General features: G+C 43.9%; 1 protein-coding gene across 3 annotated transcripts in view; it reads left to right on the top strand.

Moving 5' to 3' along the window:
- SPTLC3 (serine palmitoyltransferase long chain base subunit 3) overlaps positions 1 to 20849 on the top strand; it is a 134509-nt gene that overhangs the window by 33259 nt on the left and 80401 nt on the right. For all 3 annotated transcript variants that reach the window (XM_027826543.3, XM_043544037.1, XM_043544036.1), the window contains exon 2: positions 20562 to 20753. In XM_027826543.3, the coding sequence (XP_027682344.1) occupies positions 20562 to 20753 (192 nt within the window). The remainder of the gene's footprint in view (positions 1 to 20561; positions 20754 to 20849) is intronic.

Here is a 20849-nt window from a genome sequence, read left to right as displayed (position 1 = left end):
TTGGGGGCAGGAGAGGATGGAGTTGGGATCAGCCACTTTCATTCCAGCTGGTCTATGGCTATCCATGCAGTTATCCTTTTAGGAGTTAATGCTGCTTCTCAATGGATCTCTAGGGTCTGTGGAGTTGTGAAGTTCTATTCCCGGCCCGCTTCATGCCAACCTAAACCATCCCACCTGAGATAATAATTTCTGGAAAACTTAATGATTTTCACTTAGCTTTTATGGTCCGGTAACTTTAAATAAATCTAGGGGTCCATGTTTTGGATGGTGGCTGCATACACCAGAAAATCTGCATGAGAAGCATAGGGTGGCAACTTTCTGGCCCCACTGTGTGTCTCCCCCACAAACCAGTGCAGCTCTAGAATCCCAGCTCTTGAGTCACAGAGGGGCCTTGTGAGATGGGGGTAGAGTGTATTGTCTGTATGTTTCAAAGACACCAGCTTGTCAAAGTCCTTTTTTTGATTTCATAAAAGCTAGCTTTTTCTATCGTTCCTTTGGAGCACCCTTCAGAATTTAGTACAGAATTATATCCCCACTATAGAATTCTATGGGATTTGGTTTTAAAATCAAGAAGTAACTATTGACAGGATATCATTATTTCTATAAGGTGTCACAAATCAGAGAGTGGTGAAAGGCAGGTAGATCAATCCTAGAATAATGAAGGCCCTTTTCTCGATGAAAAGAGGTTACCTCAGGTTAATCAGAGACACCTGAATCCAATTAAGGGCTGCTGGTGACCTTTAAAAATGCCTTTTCTGATGAGAAAGGAGGAGGGATGAAAAACAAGCTGTAGTAGGGAGAAAAGGTTTCTCTTAAGTGGAAGATTCTTCTCCTCCCTATAGGGGAAACAATAAAGTTTACTCGTGTTTAGGGATGGGCTAGCATCCAGAAGTCAGCGCAATAAGTCAACGCCCTGGGGAGGGAGCAAGGAAATATATTTCCTTTGTGTTGTGAGTTTGGATTTTTTGCTTAAGAGAACTCCTCAGCCTACCCTGAGGCCCCTCTTGTAAAAGTTGAAAAATAAATCAAAGTGAAAAATTAAAAAAACCCTCTGGAGTCGGACTAATTTACTCCAGCCCCCCACAGCCAGAAGAAGAAAAGCTGAGGCTGACAAAGTGGTGCCTTGCCACAAAGGTGTGAGAATAATATCTAAAGAAGCCTATCGATTTGATGCCTATTAAATTATATAGAATTTCTCCATTAGGACATCACCAAACGATAAAGCATAAAAGAAAATATCAGACTTTGTTCCTTAGATTTCTCCGAAGGTTCACTGACTGCTTTCCAAGTTGATAGTAGAGTCTTAACTCAACTTTCTCTCTTATTCAAAATCTAATTTCATATTCCTGATGTCTGCTTCTACCAAGATAAACTATTTACCAAGTTGCATTATGATTATATTTAACTACATGTTCTACTTTCCTGATATGTTGGTTCAGAGAAATAAGGTCTTCAGAGAAGCTACGGGACCAGAACTTACTATGGTGTTGTAACTTACCCTTAACATTATCTTCTTATTAACTATTGTATCTAAGAAAAAGTTTAGTGGCCAGAAGAACTTTGTTGAAGTCAGTTAAGCAAATAAATTTTTATAAACCTCAACTGAAGAATAACTATGTGAAACTGTTTTCCATTAGGATGCAAAGTTGCACCTCTGTTACACAAGTTTCAAATGATGTTTAATAAGAAGCAAAACTTGTACAAAAAAGCAAAGTAGTACAAAAAAAAGTAACTGCTATCCTTGTAATATACGTACTGCTATATCGTATCACACCAAAATTCTGCGTAGTCAACTATCCTGATTCTGGCCTGCTCATATCGTATGACTGAAAAGAAAGTGCAAAAAAAAACCCTAATGACTTAACCTTCTAATACAGGAATTTTCTTATATTTTCTATCTAATTCTTTATATAGTATATCTAATATTATGTTTGCTTTTCTTGACTACCATTGTGCATTGAGCAGGTGTTTTAACTGAGCTGTTTACAATAATACCCGGGCCTTTCAAAAAAAAATTCCTTAGTGATTACAATTCATTTAGGGCCCAGCCATGTGTATTGAGACCCTAGAATTTTTTTGTCTTCCTCTGCAGCAGGGGACATAGCTCACTTGCTAGTTTGAACTGGTATAAATGGTGGCTTTGCTTAACTTGAAGCCTTTAAATCAAGATTTGAGGACTTCAGTAACTCAGCCAGAGGTTATAGACCCATTGCAGGAGTGGATGGGTGAGGTTCTGTGGACTGCGATCATGATGGTCTCTTCTGGCCTTAAAATCTAGGCATCATTAGTTCAAATTATTTCTTCCAATGTGTGTTACCTTGCTTTTGTCAACAATGAATTTCATTTGCCGTGCCCAGTTCACCTACCGTAGCTTTGTTAGATCCCATTAGAATTATCTACAGCTTACTGTAATCTCAGATAACCTAAGTCATTTTGTATCATTTCCAAATTTTGCATTATGGATAGCTCAATGGAGTTCTCTGCTCAATGTGCAACAGCAATCAAAAAAGCAAATAAAATGCTAGAGTGCATAAGGAATTATATTATCGCCTGAGGTAAAGCAATTCATCCTAGTCAACCCATCTCAAAAACAGGCATAGCAGAAACGGAGGGGGTTCAGAGACAGGTGACAAGAATGTCTAGGGATGTGAAAAAAAACCTCTTAAATAAAGAGGGATTGAAAAGATTGGAACTGTTTAACTTAGAGAGAGGCCATAATAGATGTATACAAAATTATTAACAGTATAGGGAATTAACTTCTATTCACCCCTTTCGCATAGTATAAAACCAGGAGGCCAGTCACTGAAATTAAAAGGTGAAAAATTCAAAAAGCCAGAAACTTTAGCCAGGTTCTTTGAATATTAACCTGTTCCTGAATAAGTAATAAGTAATGTATGATGTTGTATGTTAATGTTTTACTGTTACTTTGCCTTAATAAAAAGTTGGAAAAAAAACCACCAAAAGTTTTTGTCTAGCAAATGCAAAATTAACCTGTGGAACTCTTTGCCAAAGGATAGCATTGGTGATTAAACATTTATACAGAGAACAAGAATATCCAGTGTTGTTATAGTAACCACCCTACAACAGGATTCTTGCACCTCTGTCTGAAACAGCTGATAGTGGCCACTATTAAATGAACCACTGATACTCATCCAGTGTGGTTTTTCCTATACTAGTTTTTGGTATGATGTGACTCCCATGGATAATGAACTCTAATTGTGCTGTAGGCATTGTTAATTAATTGCCCAACTATCATTACAGTTTCAACAAATTCCTGTCTCTTACTTAGGAGAGGTGCTCTTAACTTGGGCCTATTGTCTGTTTCAGAACTAGCTGTTCCAACAAGCAATTGTTGAAGGTGTTGAACAAATGCTTCTCTAAACTTTGTGCCATTGTGACATACTGTATGACCAGTACATATGTGAGTAGCTGAGGCAACCCATAATTACTGTTTGGGTTAGTTTTCTCAAAATGCTCTGTCCTGCTGAGTTACCTTATCCCCAGTAAATGAATTTGCCCTAGCTCTCGACAGCATTCCTTTTTTTGATGCCATTAGCCCTGTTCTAAAAAGGCCTTGTCCTCCCAACTGTTCTTCCTCTTACACCTAGGTCCTCTGCTTCTCCCCACCTGTAAAAATAGCAGCTGAGGCCCTGCTCTGGTCCCTTACCACCTTCCCCCCTCCCACCAGCAGGGTCTGGGCAGCGGACCTCATCCCCATCTCATTAAAGAAGCAGTAGCACTGTGGACACTGTGGTCCTCGCCTCCCTTTCCCCTTAAAAATAGAGATCCGGGGCTTCTAGGTAACACTTCCACTCCTTGCTGGTGAACGAGATTGTCAAGCACACAACTTGCTGCTGGGATGGCAGGGAAATTTTGGCAGAAGTCTCACACACATGCAGAGCCCACAGTGGCTGTCTCACCCCCACACTCCAGTAGAAGCACCAGAGCTGTGCATTTTCAGACTAGGACGGTATCAATACATTAGCTTACACTCTATATGCATTTGTTAGGTTTTCTTTGCAGCCAAGTGTTTTTTCAGAGGTGGCGGGTGTTTTGTTTTGTTTTTTAAATGAAAGCTTAGGTTCTTCAGAATTGATGGCACTTGCCCAGAAAAGATTCATACTTATATGGGTGAGTGGATTTTTCCAATCTAGGTATGTGTTTAGGATAGAACACTTGGAGCAAGGCTCAGACTCCTGGATTTATGTAGCACTGCAAAATAAACACTTGTGGAATCTTGAGAACTAGTAAATTACTAAAGGTGACCAGAATAAACTAACCTACTCAGCTGTCATTGTAGAGCATTACAATCCGTGATCATTTGTGCTTTGCCGTGACTCCTGCTTTGTTTAGTCTATGCATGACTCTCAGATCCCTAAGATGATCAAATTATTTTGATGCCAACACAAAAATGAGATCGACAATGTGAAGGCAATAGTTGAGGTCTGTGAGTCTATACATGTTCCTGGTGCATTAAGCACTGCTGGCAGCTTTCCTCAAAATTGCTATTTTCCTCTGTCAGTGACAAATGCTACCTTGAGACAGCGTCTGTAATTTTAAATTGTCAAGATTGAGGATTGTGATGTCTATTTGCCATGTGCCAGGAACTCCAGAGATACAAGCATTCTGGTAAAGCATATGCATCTGTTACCATTAAACTATTATTCTACCTGTCATCTGTGCAGAATTTTGGCTCTGTTTCAGGCCTTTGCACAATACCATGGGTGAAGCCCTTGGATCCATTGATGATTCAACCATTCCAGCCTGTTGTGTAGTATCAGTTTATAAATCTGTAAATGTTTCTCCTCGAGGAAAAAAACCTTGTAAGGAGCTGCATTTTATACTAATGAATTCTCTGGCCAAGTGGGTTTGCTGAGTCAGAATGACTTAACTTGCATGTAACTGTATTAGTGGATCATGCCATGTAGATCTTTGTTGAGAATTCAGACTGTCCCCATTTACTAACACTGAGTTTGAGCATCATAAAGTGTCTGTCCTTTCAGTCACATTCTGCAGCTTGCCAAATCAAATGTCAACTTCTCATAAATTCCATGTCATATAAAACTGATACAACAAGTTCCTGAATGACAGAATTTATGGGACACACTTTCTGAACTGAGAATAATAATGTCAATATCACACATCATAGAACTAAACAAGCTAAAGTCCTTTTGAGTGGTAGGGCTTAATCTTCTCCTCTCTTTCCCACCCCCCGACCCCCACAAAGTTATACATAGTCAAAACACTGGGATGAATGATTAGTAGAGATGCTGCAATATTCAAATTATTATATATTAATGGACCAGGACCCTGTTGTGCTAGGTGCTGTATAAACAGAATAAAAGACATGCCCCGCCCCAAAGAGATTACAATCCAAGTATAAGATAGGAGATAACAGATGGTTAAAGGTTGGGGGGGGATACAAGGAAAAAATATGAATCCAAAAGTCTATGTGTTCATTGGAAATAATCATGCTGCAATTAGACGTTGTGATCCATGCAAATATTACTTTTACTTAGGCATCTCATAGGCACTCAGGGTTGGTTTGTTGATTTAGTGCATTGGGTTTTCACCTGTATAAGTCTCTCTTTGCGCAGTGCCCTCAATCCCTTTGTCTCCAGTGATTCTGTGGTTAGCAGTTATACTCCATGTGTTGCCTCTTGCTCCCCACTTACCTTAATTTGAGTAGATACTGAATTCACTGTGTGTAATGGCAGATGGAGCAGCAGCTGCACCAGTACTTCTGAATGCTCATCTCACTTCCAGGTTATTCTTTAACATATAAATGGCCAGCCAACGGGAGATCAAGCATAGCAACTGATTTTTATTCTTCTATATACTGGTTGATATAGATAATATTAGATAATAGGCATTATAAAAGTTTCAGAAATTACCTGGTTTACAAAACAGGTGGTGTTTCTCCAGGTTTATGGTCTTTCCCAAACCTCCCACATCATATGTTTTTGATTGACCCTAAAAGTTTTCCAAAGGAAATTCTTTCAAGTCATGTGTGGATGTCAGTGAAGTTCCAAGCACTCCTAGAGTGCCACGATAGTGACAAATAGCCAGTCCTTAGGGATGGGGTCTATGCACCCCAAAAACCTTTGATTCAAGTTTAATTTGGTGCAGGGACATTATGTTTATAACGGTATCCATTGGAGTATATAACAGATACTGCTCCTGGAATCTTGGCGAGTATGCAGGGGTAGAAGCTGAGATCCCCTTGTCCAAGGCTGAGAGGAATCTTGAATAAGTATGTGATGAGTGTCTACATAACCTTCCAAAGTTAATTTAATGGTAGAATATTCTCCTTAGTTAATCTATATCCTATATGATGTCTTTTCTTGTGTACTGTTGTCTTTTGGCCTATACAACTTATCTTCCTCCTTAATATTGTCTGTGAATATATCTTCTACCCTTCCAGCCTTCTGCATTCAAAAACGTCATTTCTGCTCCTACTGCCAGAAGGCAAACTTTCATCATTCTGTGGAATGAAGCCTGTTCTGAAATGGCCCTGTTTGGTGGCAAATATTTCCTATCTCATCTGATGGAGGTGGCTACATAGAAAATGCTCCTAATAAATGCTACTGGTGAAATCTGTACGATTTTTGCATGCAAACCCTTTCATCTTCAAAGTGCTTCTTATACTATGATGATTTAATAATACTCCGATGAAGTGAGCTGTAGCTCATGAAAGCTTATGCTCAAATAAATTTGTTAGTCTCTAAGGTGCCACAAGTCCTCCTTTTCTTTTTGCGAATACAGACTAACACGGCTGCTGCTCTGAAACCTGAAAAGAGGTGTCTTTTGTAATGCTGGCCTGCGGACGCTTATTTCATAGCACTAACTTCTTGATCTTTTGGTCTTAACACAATCATCTTCCTTGAGGAAATAATAGCAATGAACCCAGCCCAGTGATGATGTTTGTGAGGTACATTGCTCCCGGGATGAAATGCTGCTGAGGATGAGGACTGAAATAGACTGTAAATGACCATTGAGTGGAAAGATGCTTGCTATTTAAAATGACAGGATTGGTTCCTCTTTATTTTGTTCTAGACAGCACAGAGAGTAATAACCAGGTCCATAAAGCTTTTACCTTATTTTAGGCCAATGTCTGTAACAAGCAGGTTCTGGCAGGCAAATGATTCTGTAAGATGGCACTATTTAGAAGATCAAAGAGGTTCTGTAAATTCTCGTAAACCCTTTTTTTTTTTCTTCCTTGTTTCAGTTGCCTCCTTTTTGGCTAATAAAGTGCATTACCTAGCTACAATTCCCAGCAGTATTCCTGCTGGGTCTTTGTTAGTAGATATAGAGGGCTTAAAAAAAAGGGGTCATAATATTTGGGTTCCTCGAGCACGGAATGGAGGAGTTTGTTTTCGCTGGTTCAAGGGTTACGATACCACTCTTCTCCCACAAAGGCAGAGAAAATCAATATATTTCTTTATTTTGCGTTCCCCTCAAATATTCAGTTTCTAAAAGATTCTGTGTTGACTGCTCATCCTCTGTAATTCTAGGATTTCCACAGACTCATCAATAATAAGGTCATTCTCTCACAAATGAAGGTTGATGCCAAAATAGTTTTTATCTTTTCTGTTTCTAAAAGTGAAAATTCATCAAATAAATGTTCAAGTGACACAATGTCAGGGTAACCCCTGCTTGGATGTAGTGCTTCAGGATCGCTGTACTGAGCCTCTAGGGGGTCCTACTCTGTGGACTAAAACAATAATGGGTACCAGAGCCCTCGGACTCCATTTCCCAGCATGCTTGGAATCCGGGGTGGGGACAGAATGGACTAGAAACTCCCATTAAGGCCAATAAGAACGGCCATACTGGGTCAGACCAAAGGTCCATCTATAGAGCCCTGCAAATCTGCAGATATCCGTGGACCATTTTTGCGGATAGGGTGCGGATACAAATTTTGTATCTGTGCAGGGCTCTGGAGCTGCAGCACAGACTCACCAGAGCAGGTGGAGGGACCCAGGCTCCCCACAGCTGCCAGCATGGCTCTCCCTGACCTGGCTCTAGCTGGACGGGGGTGTGGGCACAGAACCCCTGCCCAGCCTTGATAAGAGCCGGGCAGGCAGCTGTGGGGAGTCGCAGTGGATTCTCCACCAGCCCTGGGCGGGGGGCCCAAGCCGCCCCCAGCCTGTGTCCCTGCCCCCCAAGATCCCCCACTCACGGCAGGGTCTGCGCTGTGGTTCCTCACAGTTGCCTGCCCAGCTCATACCATGGCTGGGCTGAGGCTCCAAGACATCCCCCCCTCCACCGGAGATGCATTGGAGAGAGCCGTGCGGGCAGCTGGCATGGAGTCACGGACCCTTCCCCTGCCCTCGGCCGGGTGGGGAGCCTGGGAGGCAGGGACATGGCCGGGGCTCTCAGACCCCCCACACTCACCGCAGGCAGGTGCAGTGTCCACCGAAACTCCAACAATTGCCCGGGCTCCCTGGCTGGACTCCATGCTGGCCTGGCTTGGGGGGCAGGAGGGTGAGGCCTCGGGGGGGAAGAAGAGGGGAATGGGGAGAGGTCCGCTCTTGTGAAAAGTGAGCAGGCAAGCCCCCCCCCCCGCCCCGTTCTGGCACCACTGGTCACCGTCCGATGTCTTTGCTGTCTGCTTGGGACTTAACTATCTTGAGTAGTTTTGTATCATCTGTAAATTTTGCCACCTCACTGTTTACCCCTTTTTCCAAATCATTTATAAATAGTTGAATGGGACTGGTCCCAGTACAGACCCCTGGGGGACACCACTATTCACCTCTCTCCATTCTGAAAACTGACCATTTATTCCTACCCTTTGTTTCCTATCTTTTAACCAGTTACCAGTCCAAGAGAGAACCCTCCCTCTTATCCCATGACAGCGTACTTTGCTTGAGAGCCTTTGGTGAGGGACCTTGTCAAAGGCTTTCTGAAAATATAAGTACACTGTATCCACTGGATCCCCCTTGTCTACATACTTGTTGACCCCCTCAAATAATTCTAGTAGATTGGTGAGGTATGATTTCCCTTTACAAAAATCACGTTGACTTCCCCCAAAAAATTTATGTTCATCTATGTGTCTGACAATTTTGTTCCTTACTATAGCTTCGACCAGTTTGCCCGGTACTGAAATCGGCTTACCGGCCTGCAATTGCCGGGATCACCTCTGGAGCCCTTTTTTAAAATTGGATGTGCTGGGCCAGTGATGAGCCAGAGCTGATCAGCCCATCAGCCTGACTCAGAGACAGTGGCAGATTACTGCACGGGCCAACAGAGCCCCATCCCGGGGGCCCCGCAGGAGCGGCCGGAACTCTAGCCCTGTCCCCTGCTCTTCCTCTCCTACCACCCAGCTCTTCCTCTTCCCCCTGAGGCCCCGCCTCCAGCCCAGCCAGAAGCCTATGGAAACGTTGTGAGCAATATTCTCCCCACCCCTAGGTAGAGCTGGTTGAACGGCTCACCTAAACACTGCGCCACGCCAGACGGAGGGCCCCCCGCTTCCTCGGCCGCACCGGACTGAGGCCCCCCCACCTTGTGCCGGACCGGACCAAACCCCCCTCTATTTCCCCCTCCCCCCTGGAATTGGCTCGAGCTCCTCTTCTCTCCCTCCGCACAGAGCTGGCCCTCTCCCCTCCCCTGTGCGGGGCTGGCTGAGCCACTTGATGAAGCCCCCTTCCTCCCCAGTTTTGGGACAACTGCCTAGGCTGGGAGCCTGGGCAGCTGTGGGGAGCCCTGGACCCTGCACCTGCCTTGGGTAGGAGGCTGGGGTGCCCGAGAGCAGCCCCTAGCCCTTGTTGCTGCTCCCACAGGGCACGCGGCCCAGGGCAGGTGGAGAGTCCAGGGCTCCCCACAGTGGCTCGGGCTCCCTGCACAGCTCTTACCATGGCCTGGCTTCTGGCTTCTGGCCAGGCCAAGGGGCAGGACCTTGTGAGGAAGGAGAAGAGCAGAGGGAGGGGCCCCATTGCCAGGAAGGTGGGAGAGTGAGGGGCCCAAATGTTCTTTGTGCCCAGGGCCCCAATATATCTTAATACGCCTCTGCTCAGAAACAAAGAGACTAGTTTTAGTTTCAGTTTTGGGTTTAGGAGCTGAGAGAAGCAGAACAGATCAGGAAGGTTTTGATCAAGGAGTCTTTGAACTGCCATGGTATCCAGTGCCTGAGTCAGATAGTTCCTGGCCTATGGAGATTAGCATCCAGAGTGACAGGACACAGAGCTGGCTGCCAAGAGCCAGCTAAGACCTTCACTGGTCTCCAGACTAGGGAGCCAGGAGGGGACCCTTTCCCACCCAGGGGCAAAGATACTATGAGGGGGAGCCCTTTGAGGGGAATTGTTTAAGCCAGTCAGCATTCACAGTGCTGGAGCGCTCCTCTCCAGATCATACTCTGTGTACTACCTGCCTGGAATGGAGCCAGGAGAGAGCTGGCGCTCAGGAAGAATTGAGAGTGTGGTGAGGTGGGAAACTGGTTGATTTGTTGATATTGTAGTACTTATTAGTTAACCCTTTCCTTTCCAGGTCCTATTTTCCTGCTCTCAGTAAAGTCCCCCTTTGTTACATTGTTATTTTTGGTTTCAGAGTGATAGCCATGTTAGTCTGTGTCAGCAAAAAGAACGAGGAGTACTTGTGGCACCTTAGAGACTAACAAATTTATTTAAATAAACACATTTTAAATAAATTTGTTAGTCTCTAATGTGCCACAAGTACTCCTTATTCTTTTTGTTATTTTTGGGTGTGTCATTTCTTTGTTGGGGTTTCTGTTGATGCACTTCAAAGTTTCATTCTGTGCTGGCTTTTATACTCCCGTATCTCTTAGCAGCAGCTTTCATTTTCCCAAGGCACAGCACCCCATGTGTCCTGGGCACAGTGAGGAACCATCTTGGGTGGAGGCACAATGTGTCACAAAAAAGAATCCAATCCAGGATGCAATCCATGCAAGGAGAGGATGGCCACTCTAACTAGCAAGCACTAGGTAGAAACTCAAGCCACATCTTGGGGACAGGCTACATGAGCTACCTCCTCAGTTACTTAGATGAAGTTAGTATAGAGTCTCTATGTCTGAATTCAGCTGTGCATTTCAACAGAGTGAAGGCGCTTATTCTGACAGATACAGCTATCTTATTCCTGGCTGAAAAATCTCAAATCTCTCACTGTAAAGATTGCAAAGTGTTGTAAGGGAGTAGGAGGTTGTTCCTCTACCCAGTGGTGTTGGTGGCAGAACTCCCATGTATTTTACTGGGAGAAGTGCCAAGTCCCAAATTCAATATTAATATACTTGAGCATTTTATGTAGACAGTAGCATCTTCACTCAAATAACTATTCAATATAATCAGTCCTGCTGAATACCTGTGGAGGTGTGGAAGGGAGCTGCAGTAAAACCACAGCTGCGTTGGAGTTGAAGTCATTTACACTCAAAACAGCTTCTCTCCTGGATATATATTCTAATGATGCTTTTCTATTTGGAACTGGTCCAAGACATTTCTAGCATGATCGTCATTCATCTCTAGGCTCATAGTATTCAATAGAATAGTTCATGTTCAGGACACTTCTGAAGACTGGGTTAAGTGGATCTGGAATAATTTTACCATATAGTAGATATGCTGGATTATCACTTGTGCTTGACTATGGAAAAGTGTTGAAATCGAAAGCAATTTGTAGAAATGACCAGGTCCCAATTAATATGACAATTCCCTGTGTAAGTACTATTCACACCTTTGTGTCTGATTCCTCAGAAGGCGTATTGTGCTGTGAGTTTGTACTGTGTGCCTAGAAGTTTGGCTGTAGTTCGATTAAAGTTCACTAGCAAGGGTATTCCTCTATAAAATTTGTGCTTGTGGGAAGTGCAGAGGAAGGGTTGCTTGCACAAGCTTGATGCACCTGAGGAAACAATTAATATTGTTCACTTAGGGTAACATTTTTCAAAATTACTGAAGCGAGAGAGGCTCCTAAATCTCATTAAAAGTCAATGGAATTGGGAGTACAGCTACACAGCAAAAATACAAACAAACAAATAAACCCTCAGCAATGAGTCTCAGAACCTGAGTCAATTGACTCACACTCAGGATGCTCATGCTGCAGGACTAAAATAGCAGTCTAGATGTTTGGGCTGGAGCCCGGACTCCAAGACCCTCCCCCTCAAGAGGTTTGAAATCCTGGGCTCCAGCCCAAGTCTGAACATCTACACTGTTATTTTTAGGCCTGCAGTGTGAGCCCAAGTCATTTGACCCAGGCTTTGAGACCCACTGCCACAGGTCTTTTTTTGCTGTGTTGATGTATGTTTTAGGCTCCTAAGTCACTTGGGAACTTCTGAAAATTTTACCCTCAGTCTATATAGGCTGTTTCTCTATTAGGTATATGTTTTCTCTGAGCCTTCAGCAGGGACCATTCTCTTGCATACAGTCGAGGGCACTGTACACATACTGCGACCATATATGAACCTGCTTTTAATTGACTGAGCTTCGCTGTTTAGGATGTGAGTCAATGATACTTTCTTGTTCCTAGTCAAAATACCTGCTGTTGAAACTCTTGTTTTGGCAACTTGTAGATACAACGGTTCTATGATCATCCCTAGCTTATGCTTTGTCTACACTACTACGGTAAGTCGACCTAAATTACGCTACTCCAGCTATGTTAATAACACAGCTGGAGTAGATGTAGCTTAGGTCGACTTATTGCAGTGTCTACACCACACTGGGTTGACGGGAGATGCTCTCCCATCAACTTAACTTACTCCTCTCATTCCCAGTGGAGTACCAAAGTCAACTGGCGAGCGTTCTGCCATCAATTTAGCGGGTCTTCTCTAGATTCCCCTAAATCGCAGCAGTGTTGATCCCATGGTAGTGTAGACAAAGCCTTAGTAACAGTATTCCTGTTAAAGATTCTGGCATACCTGATCTGAACTGACATCCTGGGTGATTGTATCAGAAATGATTCCATGCCATTACAGTAAACGATACCCTATCTTTTAAGCAGTACTGGTGGAGATCAATGGAAGCATATGGAGCTGTGTCAATAACACTTCTAATTATTGGGTCTTCTGATTGAAGTTATTTCAGGTTTTTTGTTTTGTTTTCTTTTGCTTTCAGGGATGATTCTTTTGCTGATGATGTAAGATTCAGAGCTACAATCCACACTTGTTGTGGAACTAAACTATATCTTAAGGATATCAAGGAATAGGTTTCTGGGGAAGATATTGGGTACGGCATTTGTCCTGGCAAGTTTAAGTAGATCCACATCAAATTCCTTGATACTCAGTCTGCATCTTGATGGTTTTCCTTACAGGACAGAACTATCATCAACCACTTCAGACAGTGACGAGCAATACATGTTTTCCTTCAATGCTAGGGAGGCCCCTAAGACCATAGTATTCTGCCTCTGACTGAGAAAGCTCACTCTCAGATAGCATTTGGATTACATCAGTAATAATCACTGTCCTCTCATCAGCCTTCTTCCATAGGAATGCACTGTCATAGGTGTCTGTGTACATTTGGAACAGCTTCTTGAAATCTGTGAAATTCTGAACAGATGTCGAAATCATGTGATTGATTGTTTTCATCAAATATTTCTTGATGTTGCATAGCCCTCTTGAATTCTGTGTTCTCCATACTGAAAGCTACAAATAGATCAACCAGATTAACACAGTCTTTGATCAATTTCCTGTAATAATCAGTAAATCCCAGCTATTGACAGATCTACTTTACATTCTGTCAGTTGAGGGAAATTAGAGAGTTTCATCTCTTTTTGGATCAGATTTTATCCCTTCTAAACAAGATGTGGTTTGGAGAGCGCTCTTTTTCTCATCTACATAAGTGACACTGGAGTTGTGATATCCAGTCCTGTTCCTTCAATATGAGAAGGTCCCATTGCTTCTGCAAATGCTGACCAAACATTGTAGAAACTACAACCAAATAGGCAAATGAGAGGGGATTTTTAAATCAGGTATGCCAATACAACGTTCATTAGATTATGAAAGGTGCTGGGAACATTTCAAAGTCCAAAAGCATAACTTTGAAATGATAACGCCCTGCTTGTAAGATGAATACTGTATTATCTCTTAACTCTCCATCTACAGCTACCTGTCAATAGCCTTGCTGGAGGTCTAGCATCAATTAAGGAAAAATGATTTGCAGTACCAAGTCCAGGTCATAATCCACTTTGTGAATAAAAAATAAGCCTCCATTAACTATTATTTTGTTATGTGTTCCAACATCAGTGCAATAGCTTCGCTCTTTCCTTGTTGAATTACTAATGTTGGTGTTGGGCAGAGGCTATTAAAGGGTTCAATTACGTAGTGATGCTGTCTTTAACTAATCTGTGTCTATTATCTTCAGCCAAGCTGATGAAGCCCTATAAGATTGGTGTTGCCTGTCCTTTGTTAATTGTGTGTCACTTAAGGTGTCTCCCTCCATCCTGGACATAGGCAATGAATTCCTTCAGGCGGCAGGGCTTAGGACACTTAGTTTAGGTTGGGAGCTCCCTAGCATGCTGGCTTTTGTGAATCCCAGTCTTAGGTACTTATCTTGCCCCATTTATTGTATAGGGAGTTTAAGTGCCTAACTCAGGCTTCATGAATGCTAGTGATTTTATAGGTGGCTGAAAGAGAGACATGGCAAAGTTGAGTGTTGCCACACCTATATTCCTTTGTGACTCTAACCCTTGGTTATTTGACTAGTAAACTGGATACTACTGGTAGTGTATGTGGGTGGCATTTAAATGCCTTGGCAGAGATGACAGAGATCCCTTGCTCAGATTAATTGAAGATATCTAGTCTCCAAAGGGCAGGCTAATCCTTAGCCAATATAGGGGGTTTCAGCTTGGTCTGGGGCAGAAGTGCTCAAAAGGCAAAGCCTGCAATAGTGTGAGAATTAGCTTCTCTGGTATTAAAGATGGTGGTGGTTCTTGGGCATTGTTTTTAATTCATAATAAAATGACAACCCTGGTTGACCAGACCTGTTTGTAACAAGATAACACACTGTCTGTGAAAGGCAGAAATACTGACAAAATATGATGTCTTTCCTTTTGTTAAGCGTTCTTATAGGTAGGGGACGTGCCACTAAAAATGCATTCCCATCCAATAAAAATATTTGGAAAAATGCAATTGAAAGAAAGGGAGAGATTGCATCTCTTGTGGATACTTGCTTGGCTCGGAAGTACTGTGTAGTAGAAGTATCTTACTTTAGAAAGGATTTTTTTATATATGGGTTAGCTGCTCCCATGAATTACCCAAGGTTTGTGGGGGCAAATTCAGGTTTGTTGTAGGTGAGTTGTGAATGCAGCTCTTTTACCTCTGTTGTTCTGAAAAGGCTTGCAAACACCAAGAGTTTTGTGATTCCCATGTAATCACCAGTGAGATTTTTTTTCAAGTTACACAACAATATGTTCTCTGTCTTTCATAAGCATCAGAAGTTTCAAAACATATGAGGGACGGGTATGACGTCAAGTGATTCTGCAGACACCTGCAGTTGAGGGCATTGGGTGGGGTGAGTCAGAGAGAAGAAATTATTAGAGCCGAGCAGTTCTTACTCTGAAAGGGAATCAAGTGAACTTTGCTCTGCTGTGTGAGGCCTGGGTAAATAAAGTGAGGAAAGCAAAATGAAGGTAGACGGGAAGGAATTAAGGCTTGTCTACACAGCGTCAGCAAAGTGCACTGTAGGGGGATGTGATTTGCAAAGAGCACTCACGTGCTCTACTCTAACTGCCCCAGATAGACCCTGCGGGCACACTCTAAAAGGTACCCAGTTTCAAACAGGACTACGTTTACATGAACTAGGTACCTTTTAGAGTGCGCCCACAGGGACTACGTGGGGCAGCTAGAGCACAGCACGTTAGTGCACTTTACAAATCACTCCCCTCTGGCATGATTTGCCGCACCATGTAGACAAGCCCTTGTTGGCAGCTTTCTAGTTCTACAAGCCTTGCTGTGTTCATACGTTTTAGAAAAGGTTTCATAGCTCTGCACTTGTCTAATGCTTGTACTGTAATATTTGTCTGAGACTATACGCATGGCAAAGAGTAGTGTGAAACTACTGAATGAGGGCCAGATCCTCAGCTAATGTAAATCAGCCTAGCTCCATGATTTTAAAGGACGTAGGCTGATTTACACCAGCTGAGGACCTGGCCCAAATTTTTAGCCTTGAAGACTTATGTGTGTGTGACACAAGCCAGGCGGGGTAAATCCAAACCCAGCATTACTAGTGGTGCGTCGGGCCCACAGTTCAGTGGGCCCTGCAGGAACCACTACTGCTGTATCAAAAGAAAAGACTAAGAGTGCAAGCACTGCCCTTTTTCCTCTGCGTCTGACTGGCATTTGGGTTGGGGACAATGGCAAAGAAAGTAGAGGATTCTGGATGAGAGAGCAGGGGAGCTGCAGATCTGGCAAATGCTGCAAAATCTTTGCCCCTCACTGTCGGAATCTCCCATCGCTGCCCAAGTGGCTGGAAAGGCCTTTGAAGAGACTTACCTGCCGTTTGTGTGTTTTACATTCCTCCCCCACCCCAACTACCTTTGTGACCCTTGGAACAGAAGGCCATAAGAGCTTGAGGCAGACAATGTTCCTGGCTGATATCCAACTTAACTACCTGGCATCAAGTAATGTCTTGGTTGGAGCCCTTCATGGCATGTAGCCATTTGAACAGAGCTTGTTTGACCAGCATGAATGGGATTCCAAGGAATGAATAGTATAGGGCCCTCACTGTCCAGTGGATTGCCAGATGTTTTTCTCCACTACAGAATATGTAACCTCTCTGGGTAGGAGCTCTCTAGTCAGATAAAAAGACCGGAATTCTTGTGACAGGACTGCTTGGACTCTTCTCAGGTACGCCTGTCTATAAAACAATCTCTTGCTCAGACTGCAGACTGCACAAGATAAGTAGAAGAGACAGGATCTTTTTCATTTCTTCAAAGCTCTGCTCTCATGGAAGCAACAGTGGACTTGCCTGGGGGCAGAATTCTTTATTAAGTTAGTGAAGGGTGTTGTGATGGAGGCAAATGAGAAACAAATTGCCACTAAGACCCCACCCCCAATGAGGAAAGACTGCCCTGGGTCATTTGTCCACTGGGTTGGAGCTTTAGCCAATGCGTTCTTTACCAATGGCTGAATATTCCCATTTCCTACTGGATCATTTCTCCTAGGTTTTCTCTCTTTCATATTTTTGTGATTGTGATCAGGCCAGCTTGGAGATGGCTCAACCTTGGAGGGACCCAGACTAGTCTGAAGCCATGGAGTTGCAGCACAGAGGAAGAGAATTGGAGATGTGAAAAACTGCATGACATTCATTAGTGATCTGGAGGATGGTGTGAATTGCACCCTCAGCAAGTTTGCAGACGACACTAAACTGGGAGGAGTGGTAGATACGCTGGAGGGTAGGGATAGGATACAGAGGGACCTAGACAAGTTGGAGGATTGGGCCAAAAGAAATCTGATGAGGTTCAACAAAGACAAGTGCAGAGTCCTGCACTTAGGACAGAAGAATCCAATGCACTGCTACAGACTAGGGACCGAATGGCTCGGCAGCAGTTCTGCAGAAAAGGACCTAAGGGATTACAGTGGACGAGAAGCTGGATATGAGTCAACAGTGTGCCCTGGTAGCCAAGAAGGCCAATGGCATTTTGGGCTGTATAAGTAGGGGCATTGCCAGCAGATCGAGGGACGTGATCATTCCCCTCTATTTGACATTGGTGAGGCCTCATCTGGAGTACTGTGTCCAGTTTTGGGCCCCACACTACAAGAAGGATGTGGAAAAATTGGAGAGAGTCCAGCGGAGGGCAACAAAAATGATTAGGGTACTGGAACACATGACTTATGAGGAGAGGCTGAGGGAACTGGGATTGTTTAGTCTACAGAAGAGAAGAATGAGGGGAGATTTGATAGCTGCTTTCAACTACCTGAAAGGTGGTTCCAAAGAGGATGGATCTAGACTATTCTCAGTGGTAGCGGATGACAGGACAAGGAGTAATGGTCTCAAGTTACAGTGGGGGAGATTTAGGTTGGATATTAGGAAAAACTTTTTCAGTAGGAGGGTGGTGAAACATTGGAATGCGTTACCTAGGGAGGTGGTGGAATCTCCTTCCTTAGAAATTTTTAAGGTCAGGCTTGACAAAGCCCTGGCTGGGATGATTTAATTGGGGATCGGTCCTGCTTTGAGCAGGGGGTTGGACTAGATGACCTCCTGAGGTCCCTTCCAACCCTGATATTCTATGATTGGGTCTCAACTGCCGCCACTACACAAGTTTTAAATATAATGCCACAGCTGTGGGGGAAGGAGAGGATGGCTCCTTCAAAGCTGCTAGCCTTGTGTCCCTGCTCTGAGATATAAGGTGACAATAATAGAAGTATGTTTTCACTTAGATCTGCTGTGCTCGTCATGTAGCCCACAAACCGCCTAGCCTTAGTTTGTGGTAGGCTTTATCAATGTCAGAACATGGCATGGAGATCTCCATGGTGTTGCTAAGGCTGACCTTCATGGTTGGAGGCCACACCTCAGTACTCATCCTTTAATTTTCACACAGTTAATCACAATGTGAAGCTGACTCACGTATGTGACCATGCTGGAGTGGATGGTACCATGGTACAATAGCTTTGGCCATGAGTCAGTATTGGCAATGTGTAATCCTGGGATGAGGAACAAATAAACCCATCTTGAAGACTCATACAATAAATACTTTACATACGTTGAAGAATGCAGAACACTTTGCAACATTTAAACCTGACCTAGTGGAAATATGGGGGTTTTTTTGGTTTTGTTTTTTAATCTTCCAGTTCACTAAACATGTTTGAGGCTTGTAGTGGTGGGGCAGGTGTCCCTCTCCCTCTGGGTCGGAGGGAGGCACCACCACCTCACTTCGCTGTCAGGGCCTCCACCTCATATCAGGGGAATCAGCATAGGCATTAGCATCCCAACCATTTTAACGGACTGTGCAGCCAACTGTCTAGGGCCCTTGGATGTTTCAAGCAGGTGCTGCACCCACCTTAGTTGATGGCCTCGGGGCCCTTGGGGCTGGGGCCCGGGCCAACACTAGCATTAAACAGCTCCAAGCCCTTCAGCCCAGGGCGGAGCAACCCCACCAGTCAATTAGCGCTGGCCTATGGAGGCAGAGATAGCAAACCCAGTAGTCAATCTGTTCTGGGCTCTTGTAGCAGAGCCAGAGGAAACCCCAGGGGTAGGGTGTCCTGGCTCCAGCACACAACCGATGGGCACAGGCCACTGGGCCTGGTGAGGGGAAGCTGCCACCCCAGCGGTGGGGTGGCAGGTGTGGTCCAGACCCACGCTATTCCACCGGACCCCAACCCAGGGCCCTAACAGTGGCAGAGTGGTTTGCCACTGAGTCAGCGAGGATCCCAACCACAACACGCTGGCCGTGCCTCAGGCGAAGCTGCAGCCAGTCTAAGGTTTACTGTCTCTGGGCCACTTCCTCCCCTCCCCTTGGGGTGTACGTGGAACAGGAGGGTGTCCTCCGCCTCCTCTGGGTAGGTGGCCTGTGGCAGTCCCAGCAGGTCTGTGGCAGAAGTGGGCTCCCCAGCGGGCAGGGCATCACTGGATTCAGCAGCAGGGTCAGCATCCGGGAGCAAGCAGGGTTCATCTGCCTCCTTTGGTGTCTTGGCCCCAAATGAGCAGGAGGCCCCGCCCTTTATACTTCCTGTCCCAGTGAAGTAATTCCAGCGGGGGGGCGAGGCAGGCCTGGCTCTCCCCACTTGTGCACAGAGGGTGGTTCCTCCCCTTCTGGCTTGAAGAGAGGCCACACTGCCTCACTACCTGCTAGATATTCTTCTGAATTTCCATACTCTTCGCAGCACAGATAGAAACTGTAGGTATTGATAAGATCCATATTTCTGATCATGTTGCTATATCAATTTTGATTAGTATTGATTTAGCCTGTCAAACCTTCATCTTGGATGTTTAGTAATTCAGTGACTTGTGACCCAAAATTTGTTACATTTATAAACGAAGGGTTGGATTGTAACCTTACAATCCCAACATGAGGTAGAGGCAAATTCCTCAAGAGCAAATCAGTGTTTGTGTGTGTATATAAAATATATGTGTATGTGTTTATAGCTAGAATTCATTCTGTCTGTCTTTCAAGTAAAAATTATAAAATTTTCATAAATAAAATCGAGCATTAGCAGCATCAGCACCATTATTGATTTTTGCCCTTTCTGCTAATATTTTTAAGTGGATCTATGCATTTCTCTTGGTGCCTGCAAAGCCTTCAGTCAGGGTCCGGCGGAAGTATCTTTTCTATACACAGGAAAAAATTAAATTTTATTAAATGGACACAAATAACAGCCCTTGATTTCAACACTGGCAGATTCTGCAATCTCAATTTTGTAAGCTAACTCAAGTTACAAGCCCAGGTTGCCCCCTTGCCTGTTATTGCTTGTCTTATTTCTAGAACCTATAACAATGACTACAGCATAAGAAGTAATCCTCCTTAAATTTAGGATTTGTCAGGTCTAATGCTGTGATGATACACCTCTGCTAATCCATGCTACATTATAGGAAGAGTTTGCACCTAAAAGCCTGAGGTCTTGAAGCAAATTATTTTTGGTTTGAAAGCCAGTTGAAATATTTTAATCACAGATTCTTATTTTGTATTTTCAGAAAAACGGCATATCAAATGGAGGTCTCTACAAAAGGCCGTTTAATGAACACTTTGAACAAGCACCAATGTATGTTGCTGTTTTGACTTATGTGGGTTTTGGCGTTGGAACAATATTTGGCTACCTGCGAGATTTTATGAGAGCCTGTGGACTAGAAAGATGTAGCCTTGCTGCAGAAAGAGAAGAACAGAAAGTATGTATGAAAAAAGTTAGTGTATTGTGTTAAGGGCTTTCCCTTCACCCTCTTCTGGTTCCTGTCATGCAGACAGAAAGCAGAAGACCAGAAATC

This window comes from Chelonia mydas, chromosome 3 (genome assembly GCF_015237465.2).
Source record: "Chelonia mydas isolate rCheMyd1 chromosome 3, rCheMyd1.pri.v2, whole genome shotgun sequence".
Lineage (NCBI taxonomy): Eukaryota > Metazoa > Chordata > Testudines > Cheloniidae > Chelonia > Chelonia mydas.
Note: the sequence above shows the minus strand (reverse complement) of the source record. Positions and strands in the feature narration are given on the sequence as shown.